This window comes from Maylandia zebra, linkage group LG4, assembly GCF_041146795.1.
Source record: "Maylandia zebra isolate NMK-2024a linkage group LG4, Mzebra_GT3a, whole genome shotgun sequence".
Lineage (NCBI taxonomy): Eukaryota > Metazoa > Chordata > Actinopteri > Cichliformes > Cichlidae > Maylandia > Maylandia zebra.
The window spans coordinates 33,190,557-33,201,749 of NC_135170.1; the positions used below are offsets into that span (position 1 = coordinate 33,190,557).

At 38.1% G+C, this 11,193-nt stretch overlaps 2 protein-coding genes across 4 annotated transcripts; both read left to right on the top strand.

Moving 5' to 3' along the window:
* Positions 1 to 398: 398 nt before the first annotated feature.
* Positions 399 to 7,708, top strand: dhrs7ca (dehydrogenase/reductase (SDR family) member 7Ca). 3 transcript variants are annotated; one of them, XM_004556361.3, is made up of 8 exons: positions 430 to 551; positions 1,991 to 2,074; positions 2,545 to 2,710; positions 2,862 to 2,974; positions 5,747 to 5,957; positions 6,029 to 6,121; positions 6,877 to 7,026; positions 7,124 to 7,708. In XM_004556361.3, the coding sequence occupies exons 2-8, from the start codon at positions 2,039 to 2,041 to the stop codon at positions 7,327 to 7,329; spliced, it is 975 nt and encodes a 324-aa protein (XP_004556418.1). In that variant the 5' UTR covers positions 430 to 551; positions 1,991 to 2,038; the 3' UTR covers positions 7,330 to 7,708. The 3 variants fall into 3 exon arrangements, with proteins under 3 accessions (XP_004556419.1, XP_004556418.1, XP_076739548.1); XM_004556362.3 differs by lacking the exon at positions 1,991 to 2,074 and having other exon boundaries at positions 399 to 551; XM_076883433.1 differs by lacking the exons at positions 430 to 551; positions 1,991 to 2,074 and adding an exon at positions 684 to 885.
* A 1,376-nt stretch (positions 7,709 to 9,084) lies between these two features.
* On the top strand, positions 9,085 to 10,716 carry LOC101480405 (protein NATD1). Its single transcript, XM_004556363.3, has 3 exons — positions 9,085 to 9,322; positions 9,996 to 10,114; positions 10,202 to 10,716. Exons 1-3 carry the CDS (start codon positions 9,169 to 9,171, stop codon positions 10,316 to 10,318), a joined length of 390 nt encoding a protein of 129 aa, XP_004556420.1. The 5' UTR covers positions 9,085 to 9,168; the 3' UTR covers positions 10,319 to 10,716.
* The last annotated feature ends 477 nt before the right edge of the window (positions 10,717 to 11,193 follow it).

Genomic DNA, 11,193 nt, shown 5'->3' on the forward strand with positions numbered 1-11,193 from the left:
ACTGATTCATTGATTTGTTGAGGCCTTAATGTGACCCAGTGTAGGTGATAAGGCCATATTCATCACGATTAAACATGATAGTTTTAGTTTTATTATTTATTGATGGATACCAATATAACACACCTGGGGCTCTTGATCCCAGCTTCAGTGTAAGTTGTAGTAAAATTGAATTTGAATCCCTTATTTCAGGTAAAATGCAACCTGCAAGATAAGAACCACAGACCTCGGGATGCTTAGAAATACTTACAGTATGTGTGCTGTTTTATGCAGCAATGCGTAATTATTTATGGGTCACAGAAGAGGGGCAGCCTCCTGTAGCCAGTAGGAGCCCCATCTCCTCCCCACCTGTCATTCTAAACATACCATGTTGACAACATACATGGAAAATAACTGACTCAGCTGTGCTGCTATTAAAAGAGCTCAAATCCTAAAGTATTGCAATGCCTGGCCGGTTGGGCTGCTGTCATGTCACAGGAGCTGTGCTGAGCAGAGCAGCTACAGCTCCTCAGGAGAGGAATTAAACTCGACTACCTGCAGAGGCCCAGGAAGCGGTAAGCGGTGGCTGCTAATTCAATTCCTTGCAAATGTCGAGGTTGGGTGGCTCAGACACTCAGAAATGAGCTGCTCATTATAATCTAGCTGTGAGTTATGCAAAGTGCAGAGACCATGTGAGGACGGTGGGGAAACTTTGCTTTAATGTAAAATTCGACCGCAGACTCAGAAGGCAGAGGGACTGAGAAGTGCTCCGTTATTTCCCGACTTTGTTTTGGAATAACCTGGCGAGTCCGGGGTGACACTGAGCCTTTGTGAGGGCCACAGCATCTATTTTTAGTGCAGTGTATTTTTAGAAAACTCTTCTTGGACGAACAGCCAGTGCTTGGCATGGTGAGCCTTAACTGAAAGGTTATCCTCAAATTCCTGGTTGGATACAACATGCGAGTGTCTGTCTTCACTGCCAGATGAGAAATGTGTAGAGTTAATGGTGGTATGAGGTGGCCAGTGGACTAAACACCAAGTAACTTTACACTGAAGTCATTTTGTGTCTTTTTGTTGCTGTTTTTTGTGCATTTGTCGTACTTTCAATCTCAGTCACCAAAGACTGAGTACAGAGTAATCCAGACTCACACTGGACCTGTTGTCATTTTGTCTCTTTTCACAACTTTTTTTTTTCTTGTGTCTGTTTGCTTTTTTATATTTGTGATTGTGTTTTATCTCGTCATTTTTTTCTCTTTGTTTAAACTAATTTTGTGTCTCTCTGTTGTTATATTTTTTTGTTTTGCAGTTGCCTTTTGTGTGCGTCGGTTGGATAAATATCTGTTCCTTTGTTATTTTTCTCTTTTCCTGCAACTTTGTCTTTTCATTGCTTTTTTGTGCATTTGCTTTGCAGTTTTTTCTTTCTTAGTTTTCCCCTGTTGTGATTTTTTTGTGTTTTGTGTTCTAGTGTTTACTGTCATTTTTGTCTCTTATTGCAGGCTTGTTTTTTTCTCTCTTTGTAGTAACTTTTTGTATCTTTTTGTTGCCATTTTTATCTTTTGCGCTACATAAACAGTATAAATGATGGATGTACCTAGAGTGACGTCATCCACTGGTTTCTGAGGTCGTGTTTTTAAGCCTCGAGATGAGCATTTTCTCCGTTGCCATCTTGGTTTAAAAAAAGTGGATGTGATGAGGACGAGCAGGTCCAACTGTCAGACGATCACTGGCTAGTGGTTATCACAGATATGGTAACCCATCCAGGGATCTGGCATCATTTCCTAATGCCTAACTCTAACCCTACGATTCACAAGACAAATTTGTTTAAAGACTTTAAATAATAGTGTGAAAAGCTGGACTTGATATCAAGTAGTTGATGAGAACTTGTGTATAAATATTAAAATATCCAAGTATACTGTCTGTACAGAAGAAAGACATTAATGATCTCTCATTTGTCTTTATTTTGATTACTGGTATAAGAACGTGGTTTAAAAACTCTTCTCTGTTTTTGTTTCAGAGTCATAAGAACACATAGTTAGACTTAAAAAAGGTTGTAAAGGGTGAGATGGATTCCAATGTAACAGAGCCGGAGAGCTTCTGGGTATGAAACGCATGTAATGACTCACTTCCATCCCATCTCATCTGCATCAGTAAAATTCAAATAATATTCAATTTAAAACATAAATCCATGTTTCAGACTTGAAACATGCTTTTTGTGCCTAACCACGAGTTCAAGAGCATTTGTGGCTGTAAATGAGCACCTACCAGCACCTGTACAGCTCACACAGCAGCTGGAGTCCCATTGTCGTTGCTAAGACGCAGAACAAAACCCTGACAAAAAGGCAGAATTACATTTTTACACTTTGGTAATTGTACTGACTGCCAACCGAGGTCATTAGAGGACTGATTTTTCTCGGCTAGACTAACAGTTTCCCACGCTGTGTTAGAGGTGTGTCTGTGTTTCCTCAACATTTTGTCAACAAAATGTCAAACGTTTGACATATATCAAATATCTAGAAAGAATCATCCTTTAATTTCATTCCTACATGTTACAACTAAAACATTTTTCAGGAGATGGACTCGACGTGGACCACCACTGTGCTCCTGGTGCCCTGCGTGGTCCTGCTAACTGCTGGATTTTTCTACCTCTATGGTGTAATCATGGGACTGTTGTCCAAAAAGTCTGTACGCAACAAGGTGGTGGTTATAACTGATGCTTTATCTGGGCTTGGAAAAGGTAACACACACACACACACACACACACACACACACACACACACACACACACACACACACACACACACACACTTTGGTAATTTTAGGTGAACCTTTTCACAGCATCTTTAAACTGAACTTGGTTTCTTAGCAGTTCTGTATGTTGTGTGAAGAGTGTGCAGGCGTGTTTCACAAAGGAGGCGCGAGGCTGATCCTCTGCGGGAAAAACTGGGAGAAACTCGAAGAACTTGCTGATGATTTGGCAAATTCTTCGGATCCAACAGTGGTAAGTCTAAAAGCACTGAAATTAGAGATTATAACAGCTCGTAGATCGAAGGACCGTTGACAAAGTACTCAGTGAAGTACACTATATTGCCAAAAGTATTCACTCACCCATCCAAATCATTGAATTCAGGTGTTCCAATCACATTCATGACCACAGGTGTAAAAAACCTAGGCATGTAGAGTGATCCCAACTTTGTGCAAACAGTTTGGGGATGGCCCCTTCCAGTTCCAACATGGCTGGGCACCTGTCCACAAGTCTGTGCTGGAGACTTGTGAAATGGATGAGCAAGTTTGGTGTGGGAGAACTTGACTGGCACAGTCCTGACCTCAACCTGACAGAACACCTGTGAGATGAATTACAGTGTAGCCTGTGACGCAAGCCTTCTCGTCCGACATCAGTGTCTGACTTCACAAATGGGCCTCTTGAAGCATAGTCAAAAATTCCCAGAAACAATTCTAAACCTTGTGGAACGCCGTCCCAGAAGAGTTGAAGCTGTTGTGGTTGCAAAGACTAGCCCAACATCTCAGTAAACTCTGTGGATTAACAATGGGATGTCAGACGAGAAAAATCCTTTGGGCAATATATTGAATCAGAACACTGTAAAAGATGTAATCACTAATAATGTGCAGTAAAGCTTCCTTTTCACTGGCATTTATTACCAGGCTGCATTTTTTGCTGGTGGAGCTGCTCTTAGGGTCTTTGGTGGATTGTAAATGTCAAAGTAATTTAAAAAATGAAGAAGTGAAAACTTACATTTTCTTCCCTTTTAAGATGATGAAACATTTTTGAATTAACTTGAACCATCTTTTCAGAATTACTAGGCTCCACATAAAAAGAGTAATTTCAGAGTTTTTGCTGTTCAGTATAATCAGAGTTTGCAGTGTGAAATAATGACTTAAATGTTTGAATGCAACAAAGCCAGAGAGCTTCTGAGTATGAGACACCCGTTTTTCATATAATCACATTATGTGAAAATCACCTTAATCGGATCCTAATAAGGGTTTGACTGAAAAGATCAAAGTGAAGCGACAGATGTGCATGAAGACTTGATGTTTCATGAGCTTCAAGCTCTTTTATCAAAGCTTCATAGATAATATGAACCCTCAACGGTCCTAGAACCTGTATCTTTTCTGACCCTTAATAGGCCAATCGAAAAGCTCTAACTCTCGTCACGATGTGCTTCCCTCTCGCATTATCAAAAATGCCCTGAACACTATAGGACCCTGCATCTCACTTCTAATGAATTCATCCCTCTTATCAGGCTAACCCTCGCCAACCTTCATTGGCTCCCTGTCAAATACCGTATGGTTTTTAAAATCCTTTTATACACTTTTGAAATTTTAAATAAATTGGCACCCATCTACTTAATCGACCTCCTTGACCTATACATCCCCACGAGAGCACTCAGATCCTCTAACCAGGGGCTCTTAATGCAACCAATGTCTCGACGGAGGAGTAGGGGGGATCGTGCTTTTGCTTTTGCCCAAAACTCTGGAACAGTTTGCCGATTGATGTCCGTGCGTCGGAATCCATCCAATCCTTTAAATCACGTTTAAAAACCCACCTGTTTAAGCTTGCCTTCCAAACAACTTGGTTTTTAACTTTTCCCTGGTTCATGCTTGTTGCCACGTCACCATCTTATAACTGTATATCTTTTGCTGATAATTGTATTTTCCTGCTCCTTTACTGCTGTAACCCCGCAAATGCGGCTTGTCTGTGAAACACTTTGATGTACCTGAGACTTTTAAATGTGCTATAAAAATAAAATTGAAACAGAAACTGAACTGAATATCATAGATAACTACAGCATCAGGAAAACTAGGAAAACACTAAGAATTTACTGGGGAAAAAGAGGTAGAGCAGACAGTGAAGACAACAGTTATGAATATACAAAGACTGAATACGGGTGGAAACAGGTGGAAACAATCAAGGGATAACAAGATAAAGACAGTAAAGCTAAAGACAGACAGCACAAAAACTACCAAAATAAAACAGGAAGTAAAACAGGGAATAAACAAATCACTGGGGCACAGGGGAGGCAGGATAAACAGAAACTCAAGTAATTACATAAAAACAAAACCACAACCAAGAAGAGAACAAAACTCAAACATGTGAATACAAACATAAAGAAACCAACCAGGAAACAACTTATAAGAATACAAATCTCAAAACATCACCACACAAAAATCCCAAAATTAAAACCACAAATCAGGCACAAAATCCTGACATGATATTCTTAGCGTAAAGAATGATAACATGAAGCCAACACTTCAGTGCATTTTGTCAATAAGAAAAAAAATTCTTCCACTTACACAACAGGAATTAAGAAGACTCGAATATAAATTGGCTGTTGTTCTGCTGTCACATCACTTCCTGTGACCACTATTTGGCTTTATAGAACAGCCACTAATGTTGCTGCAGGTCACGTAGAGCCCACCGTGCAAATGTCACACATGATGCTACACTGAAATTCACCGTAGCACCACACCCGTCAAGAAAAACTCAAAACCTTCCACATTTGTTCTTCTAAAGACTTTTGTGTATGAAACACAAACAATTAATTATATTATTTCTGTCTCTGCACATTTATGTAAATTCTGTGTTTTTCAGCATGTTAGCTATTATTACTGCTATTACTATTACTACTAATAATAAACAGATTTTAATTGCTCAAATCATAAGTACTGCATTACAAGTGAAAGTAAATGAGATGTAGTCACCATACAGCACTTTGCTGCCATGCAGACCTCCTCTGCTGTTTCTCCTCTTCAGACGTTTCCTCCTAAGTTGGTGCTGCTGGATTTTGGAGATACGGACAGCATGCCTGAGGCAATCGCAGAGATCCTGGACTGTTATGGGTGCCTGGATATTATTATCTTTAACAGCAGCATGAAGGTGAAAGCTCCAGCACAGACTGTGTCTCTGGAGGTGGACAAACTGCTGATGGACAACAACTACTTTGGGCCCGTCACTCTGGCTAAAGGTAGATGATGGGAACATGTTCAACTTTGACCTTCTAAGGGTGAGACGATGAAGGCTGAATTTCTCTTTCAGGCGTGCTGGCCTCCATGATCTCCAGGAGAAGTGGTCACCTGCTGCTGGTTAACAGCATCCAAGGGAGACTAGCTGTGCCTTTTCGCAGTACCTGTGAGTTTTTAAATTCCCTTTTTCATGAAACATCAGATAACTTCAGTCTGCATAATGTTCGTATTACAAAAACTGGTTTTAGTTTATGGTGAACTCATTTGCTGTATGTTGAGGTAATCTGTTGTAAAACTGCTTAAACTGTTTCTGTGGAAACAACAGAAACGTTAGTTCAGTCTGTATTTTGTTTCTGATCAGTTACAAAGCAAACTCGAGATTTTTGACAAGAATCAACAGTTCTAATTACTCATTTCTTTGATATTTGGTAACAGCAGAATTAATAATAATCTTAGTAGCTAAATGCAAGAAATGGTGATGTGTTATTTTCTCTGTTTTTCTGCCAATAGTTTTTCTCAATATTGCACATAAACACAAAAAAATATGAAAAAAATATCTAAGTTACTAAAAATTATATATATTTGAAAAATATTATTTTATTGAAAAAAATTCAAATTGGTATGAAGAAAGTTCATTTTAAATAACTAATGTTAGCCTAACGCTAACATTGAGTTACCATTAACACTTAGCATTAAGCAGCAAGTATTCAGATTTGGACTTTTTTTTATATATATATTAAAAATGACTTAAAACAATCCATTATCAAAGTTTTCAGACTCCTTCAAAGACGATATTTAAAAATTTGAATGTAAACATTTTAAAATTCCAGTGCAGAGTTTAGATTAGATTAGAAAACAAGTTTAGATTATTCCTGCTGTTTCCTCAGAGAAGATGATGACAGGTTTCACTCTGTATCTTAGACGCAGCCTCTAAACACGCTGTTCAGGCCTTCTTTGACTGCCTGAGAGCGGAGGTGGAGGAGTACGGCATCTCCGTCAGCACCATCAGCCACAACTTCATCAGCTGCTCTGCGTCTGGAGCCCCAGCCACCTCCAAATCCCTGTGGTCGTGTGAGTAAACTCAGAGGAGGCAAGACAGATGTTCAAACACTTCTTTTATTGTTGAAAATGCTGAGTGTTATTTCCTCTTCCTGTCGGCTCACTGCAGTGTTGTACACTAAGAAGCCCCTCGGCGTTTCTCCTGATGAAGCCGCCGCGGAGATTGTGAAGACTTTAAACAATAAGAGGAAAGAGGTGGTGATTGCTCCCTCGCTCCCTAAGATGGCCATTTACGCCAGGTCCTTTTTCCCAAATGTGTTCTTTGCTGTGATTGGTGCAGGGGTGAAGAACGCCGCCATCGCCGCTGAGATGTAGATACTGCCTCAGCACCGGGATGATGGGACACATGACATGAGGTTTTTAACAAATCAGTGGAAGTCAAAGATATTTTAATGATCATTTGATGTTCGTGCGCATGGCGCATCAGTTCCAGATTTAATCCACATCACATTATCTGTTGCTGTTGGTTTAATTGAATTGTGGGAAAATCAGCGATATGATCTTCATGAATCATGAAGCTGCCACACAGAGTGGGGGCCAACAGGGGTCCAACAACAAATGTTTGCCTCTGAGCTCCTAAGTGGGTAAATCCAGCCTGTGGATTAGTGTTTTGTCTTATACTCAGATTTGTGTGTAAAATATTGATTTTCTTCATTTTAATAAACAGAGTTTCCTTAAAACTCAACAATCAGGAGTTACAGGACTTACAGCACTTACTCATATTTATAAATGTTCACTTCTTCTTTAGTTTTCATAGCAGTTCTATCAGAAGGTGACGTATTGAAGAGATTTTGCATCTGTTGCCGAATTTATGGACCTATTGCTGTAGGTTGTTGTTGTTGTTGTTGTTTTTTTTTTAAAAAAAGGCTTGTTAACATATTATTGTTGGCACCGAGATCATATGTAAGACTATGGACAAATGTTATTTTACAAGTTTGGAATTTTCACATGATCTTAGAAAGAATTTCCTGAAAATGACCACATAATTTAGTACTTATTATGGCGACAATGGAATTTTTATTGTATTTAAACTATAATCAAAGTATTAACTATGAAATATTATTAAAAAATGAACTATTTACTCATTATTCATTCATCATGAAATGTGTCATTTACTGTATGAGTCATGGTTTGAAGTGTAATAATTACTTTCACTACTGCCACTGAAAATAAACTGTACAAATAACAAGCTTGCTAAAAGCTCAAAATTTCAAATTATTTCTGAATAAGTTGACATTTCAAGAAACTAACTTGAAATTTGTAACTTCAGAGTGGCGTTTTTTTTTTCAAGAAGAAGAAACCAGCTTCCATACCTTACTGACTAAATCTCACAGAGAACTTAAAATTGTATCTATATCTATAGATATAGATATATATGTTTATACATATACATATATATATATGTATTTACTGCTCTATAATTTACGCCACACTTTGGAAATGTTTGTACTTACTTGATTCAAATTAACAGATACATTTACAAACAGCTTTTACATGAAAGATGTTATTGAGCTTTAACAGAATGCTTGGAAATAAGATACAGAAATATTTTCATATTTGGGTTCATGTTTATGATCGAAATAGTTAGGGATGTTTCATGGTCATGAAATTTATGACTGTGAAGAAACACACAGCTATATAAATATATCCTGGCTGCTTTTGTCCGAGGTGCTCTTTGAAATAAAATCACTGGGTTAAATAAATCAATCATCTTGAAACACCTCTGGGCTCTTAATTGAACAGTTATTTTGAAGAAAAATCGAAATTAATTTGAACTTGAATTTCAATTGTAGGACATAAAAACTTCATGCATGGAACAATTATTCTTAAAAATCATTTTATAAACTCTGTTCCCAACCACAGATGTCAACTTGTGGTTCTTTCAGTGCCAAATTTCTCTCTTATAATGTCTCTCAGTAGAGAGTTACAGAAATGGAACCAATAATTATAAAAAATACTAGGATTACTGTTCTGATATGACAGTTTTCAGTGAAATGAATATCCTATGAATCCCATTATTTTGTTTTGAAGGTCAAAGGAATTTAATGATTAACTCCTGCCTCATGGCGCACTCTGGCGGACAAGTCAGAGAAGACCTGATCGTCGACGCGCTGTCGTGTTTTAGCTGTTTATTTAATTTAATTTTTAAAATAAATGGCTTTTAGAATACTTTCCAGAGTCTGTACACTGAGTCACGGACTGAAATCCTCTCAGACCGCCTTCAGTACGTTAAGCTCCGCCGGCAGTTTAAAGGTTGAACATGACCGACGTAACCAGCGCTTCACGGTCACCGCAGGCAGCAGTACTGGTAAGCACACAGCCCGAGTTGCAGCTCCCCTTCCCGCGTAGAGCCTCTAAGAGAGCCCGAGGTGTCGTCGCGGCCTGATGGAGGACATTTGAGATGATTAATTATTTTAAATTCAATATTGTGTTGTGTGATGTGTTTCTCTTTCAGTTGTTTATTTGGATCCCTCTCACACATAAATCCCTCTCACACATAAATTGTGTGTAGCAATCAGAGCGCTCAGCGAAATTCCATTTAAAAATGTGTGTTTTAATGGTTTCTTTGGTTAAAGTCAGCTTCTTTTTAACCCATATCAATGTCATATATTTTAAAGGGTTCAGTGCCACTTAGCTAAGAGATCGGCATACTTATTGTGATCTGTACTAATGTATTTTGGTGAAATCTTTGCTAAGTCAAGACCTAGCACAACAAGTTGCAGGGGAGAAGTTGGGGTTTAAATTAAGGTGTTTTTGATGGGAATTTGGTATTTTCTGTTCCAACTGATTTAATTTTGCTGAAAGTTTCACAAGTTCCCCATTTGAAAGAAAATGAGCTGTATTACTTTCTATGAAATAGCATGAGATAATTTAATCTAGGAAATACAAAAATCATGTGGTGATTTTTAATTTTTTTTTTCTTCCTATAAGCATCTGCTTAATATTATTGTAATAAGGAGCCATTACTGTCCTCTTTCTAGCGGACCATGAATGTGGGGTGCTGAAATACAGATTCACTGGGGAGAAGGAGGTGGACCTGATGTCGACCTTCGTACCCGAGACATACAGGGGCCATGGTGTTGCAGCTCTGCTGTCGAGGGTAAAACTCCAGGTGTCAGTCAACTCGTTTCAGGTCATACGTGATTTTTTTCTGAGTAGTTTTAATGTTTGTTTTGTTTCTTAACAGGCTGCGCTGGACTTTGTGGTTGAAGAGAACTTAAAGGCTCATGTCTCCTGCTTGTACATAAAGAAGTACGTTGAAGAACAACCAGAGCAGAGATATAAAGAGTTTGTCATCACTTGACTGCAGCTTCTATGGCACCTACATGCTGTATGTCTGTGAAGGTTCTCAGTCATCCAGGTCTTCATAGTTTAAGGAGTCCAGACGCTTTTCTTTCCAAGCTCCTTAGACTACATACTGTAATTCTACCTCTAATTAACTACACTCGCACAGTGTGCAATGTACAAGTGAGAAATCTCACATCATTCAATGTACATTTAAACAATTTTAAATGTAATGTGGACTATATTTGGATAAAATAACCAAAAATATAATTAAACCAATGGGTTGAAGGTGATATTTGTATTATAATAAGAACAGTTTAACAGATAAACTGTGATTCTTTTAAAAATATCAGACTGTGTGCATGCATGACTGAATTTTCTACCAATAAAATTCATTAAAATGTAATTAAAAACCTTTGTTATACTATACAAGCGTATTATTATATTATACATGCAGAATTATGTAGTTGATATGTAGAGTAAATAATACAATTTTTATATTAAAAAGTTTACATAAAGGGACATCTGCTCATTTCCACATGTATATTTATTCCTGGACCCCACTAGAGTAGCTTTGCATGAGTCACAGTTCAAAATAAGTTTTATTTATCTCATACTAGGCTTTGGTGTGACCCCTGACTTCATGCTCTGTTTGAAAGAAGCTTTCTGATGATTGGCTGCCCCACATAAACAGCAGATGAGTGGGACTTCAGGGTTGATTGACCATAAAGTGGATATCCCCACTGTATGAGATCATACAGAGGCAAGCGTGGGGAAAAAACCAAAACAAACTAGTAGAGTCTGAGATTTTAATTTACAGGAATTACTTTTATATACACTGACCTCATAATTTGACACTGTGGCCAGAGACTTTATGTATTTCTGTCTGTATAT